The sequence below is a fragment of the Tenrec ecaudatus genome, chromosome 1, assembly GCF_050624435.1.
Source record: "Tenrec ecaudatus isolate mTenEca1 chromosome 1, mTenEca1.hap1, whole genome shotgun sequence".
NCBI classification, from domain to species: domain Eukaryota; kingdom Metazoa; phylum Chordata; class Mammalia; order Afrosoricida; family Tenrecidae; genus Tenrec; species Tenrec ecaudatus.
Genome location: NC_134530.1, coordinates 65218948 through 65221086, shown reverse-complemented (window position 1 = coordinate 65221086; position 2139 = coordinate 65218948). Strand labels below are relative to the sequence as shown.

The following is a 2139-nucleotide window of genomic DNA, read 5'->3' as shown; positions in this document are numbered from 1 at the left end:
CTGTGCCCTCCCCATCCCCACTCCCACGCTCCCACCCCCATGTAGAGGTGATAATTACATGACCCGCTTCTGCCCATGCTTCCCCGAATTCCCAAGGAAATTCCTCCCACCCATACTGATTCTGTCCCTATCTGCAAAACTAAGAGTTTATCCTGCAGCGTGGCTGGTGGGGGTGAGGGACGTAGAGTGAGTGGTGGGCCAGGTGGGAGAGACGGGTGAGGAAGGGGGGAGTCGAAAGCCTCCCATCCACCTTCTGTTCAAGCCCAGTCTCAGTCCAGCCTTGCCCACTCTCAACTCACAACCATCGAGGAGAGGCCCACTCATAGCAACCCTATGGGACCGGAGAGAACTGCCCTTGCGAGTGTCTGAAACGGTAGCTCTTTACGGGAGTAGAAAGTCTCGTCTTTCTCCCACAGAACGGCTGGTGGTTTCCAACTGCTGACCTTGTGGAGCTCAGCCCAACGCGTAGCCACTGCGACACAAGGGCTCCTTCGGGCCGCTCTCCCGAGCCCCTTTGGGCCACAGAGCTCCAGAGGGCCTGCGTGGCCAGGGCCCGAGGGGCAGCGCTCCGGCAGAGGCGGGACGGAAACCTGCGGGGGCGGAGCGCGGCCGGCCCGGGGGCGTCTTCATCCAGCCAATGCGCGCCCGGGGGCGGGGCCGCCCCGCCTCGGGTATAAGAGGGCGCCCAGGGGCGCGGCGCCCAGGTCTCCGAGCCCTCGGCCTCGCGGCGCGCGGGAGCGCTGAGCCGGTGCGTCCTGGGCTGGGCAGGGGCTCGGCTCGGGCCCGGTCCCCCCTCGCCCGGCGGGGCTGCGGGGAGGGCGCGCGGCTGCGGGGCTCGCGTCGCCCAGAAGCAGCTGGGCCCTGCCTGGACCGCCCGCGAGGACCGTCGCCCGGCGCCATGGCCGACCCTCTGATGCTGGCCGAGGGCTATCGCCTGATGTCGCGCCCGCCGCCCGCCCACGGCCCGCACGCGCCCCGGACTCTGCCACCCTACCCGGGCCCGGGCCTGGACAACGGGCTGCGGCCCCGAGGGGCTCCGCTCGGGCCGCCGCCGCCACTGCCGCCACCCGGAGCCCTGGCGTTCGGGGCCTTCGGGCCGCCGCCAGCCTTCCAGCCGTTCCCGGCTGGGCCGCCAGGCGCTGGCAGCGCGCACCTGCAGCCCGTGGCGACGCTGTACCCCGGCCGCGCGCCCGCGCCCCCCGGCGCTCCGGGGGCGCCCCTGGGCCTGCAGCCGGCGCCGGGCGCCCCGGCCCCGCCGCCGCCCACGCACTCCCTGGGCAGCATGGACGCCGAACTCATCGACGAGGAGGCGTTGAGGTTGCTGGAGCTGGAGCTCGGGCTGCACCGCGTGCGCGAACTGCCCGAGCTCTTCCTGGGCCAGAGCGAGTTCGACTGCTTCTCGGACTTGGGCTCAGCGCCGCCCGCCGGCTCAGTGAGCTGCTGAGCCAGGCCTGCCCGCGGGGAGGGAGCCTGCCCGCCCCCGGGCTCGGAACGCAGGGCCCGCGCCGCACGCACCCTCCGTGAGGGTGGAGGCAGCGGGCTGCGCACGGAGCCTGGGACCCGCTGGGACATCTGGCGTCGCGCCGGGGCCATGCAGAAGGACACTTTAGCTTCACCCGCGCCCCAGCGGTAGAATGAAGGGGACTGGACCAGCCCGCAGAGTCCCTGTGCTTGGATCCTGTGCCCTGTCTCCCCTGGGCTCCTTTTCCCCCACATCTGAGCCACTCCAGGCCACTGCCTGAGCCCCCCACTCCTCGCAGAACCACTGCCGGGATTGGGTCCCCAGAGCCATCATCCGCTGAGCCTCCCGCCCCGAGCACCGAGCCCCACTGCCGTCGCTGGGCCTCCTGCCGCGGGGAGCGGAAAGACTGCAGCCATAAGCCCCGAGGGCGCAGGATGCCCACCTGCCTCCCTCAGACCTCCAAAACCAAAATAAAACTAGGTCACTTTACAACTTTGCCTTTCTCGTTTCCTTGTGACCTCCACCCGCAAGTATATTTGGAATCTACAGTTGTGAGGCGGTTGCGGGCCCGGGTGGGATGGGGCCACAGCCCCTGGCACAGCCCAGAGAGGAAACTGGCCGTTTATTTCGAAAATAAACTGGAGTTATGCAATTGTTATGTCATAACCTGGCGGGCC

General features: G+C 69.2%; 1 protein-coding gene across 1 annotated transcript; it reads left to right on the top strand.

Annotated features, from left to right (window-relative positions):
- Positions 1-724: 724 nt before the first annotated feature.
- Positions 725-1936, top strand: CITED4 (Cbp/p300 interacting transactivator with Glu/Asp rich carboxy-terminal domain 4). The gene has a single exon (XM_075539352.1). It carries the CDS (start codon positions 899-901, stop codon positions 1442-1444), a length of 546 nt encoding a protein of 181 aa, XP_075395467.1. The 5' UTR covers positions 725-898; the 3' UTR covers positions 1445-1936.
- Positions 1937-2139: the final 203 nt, after the last annotated feature.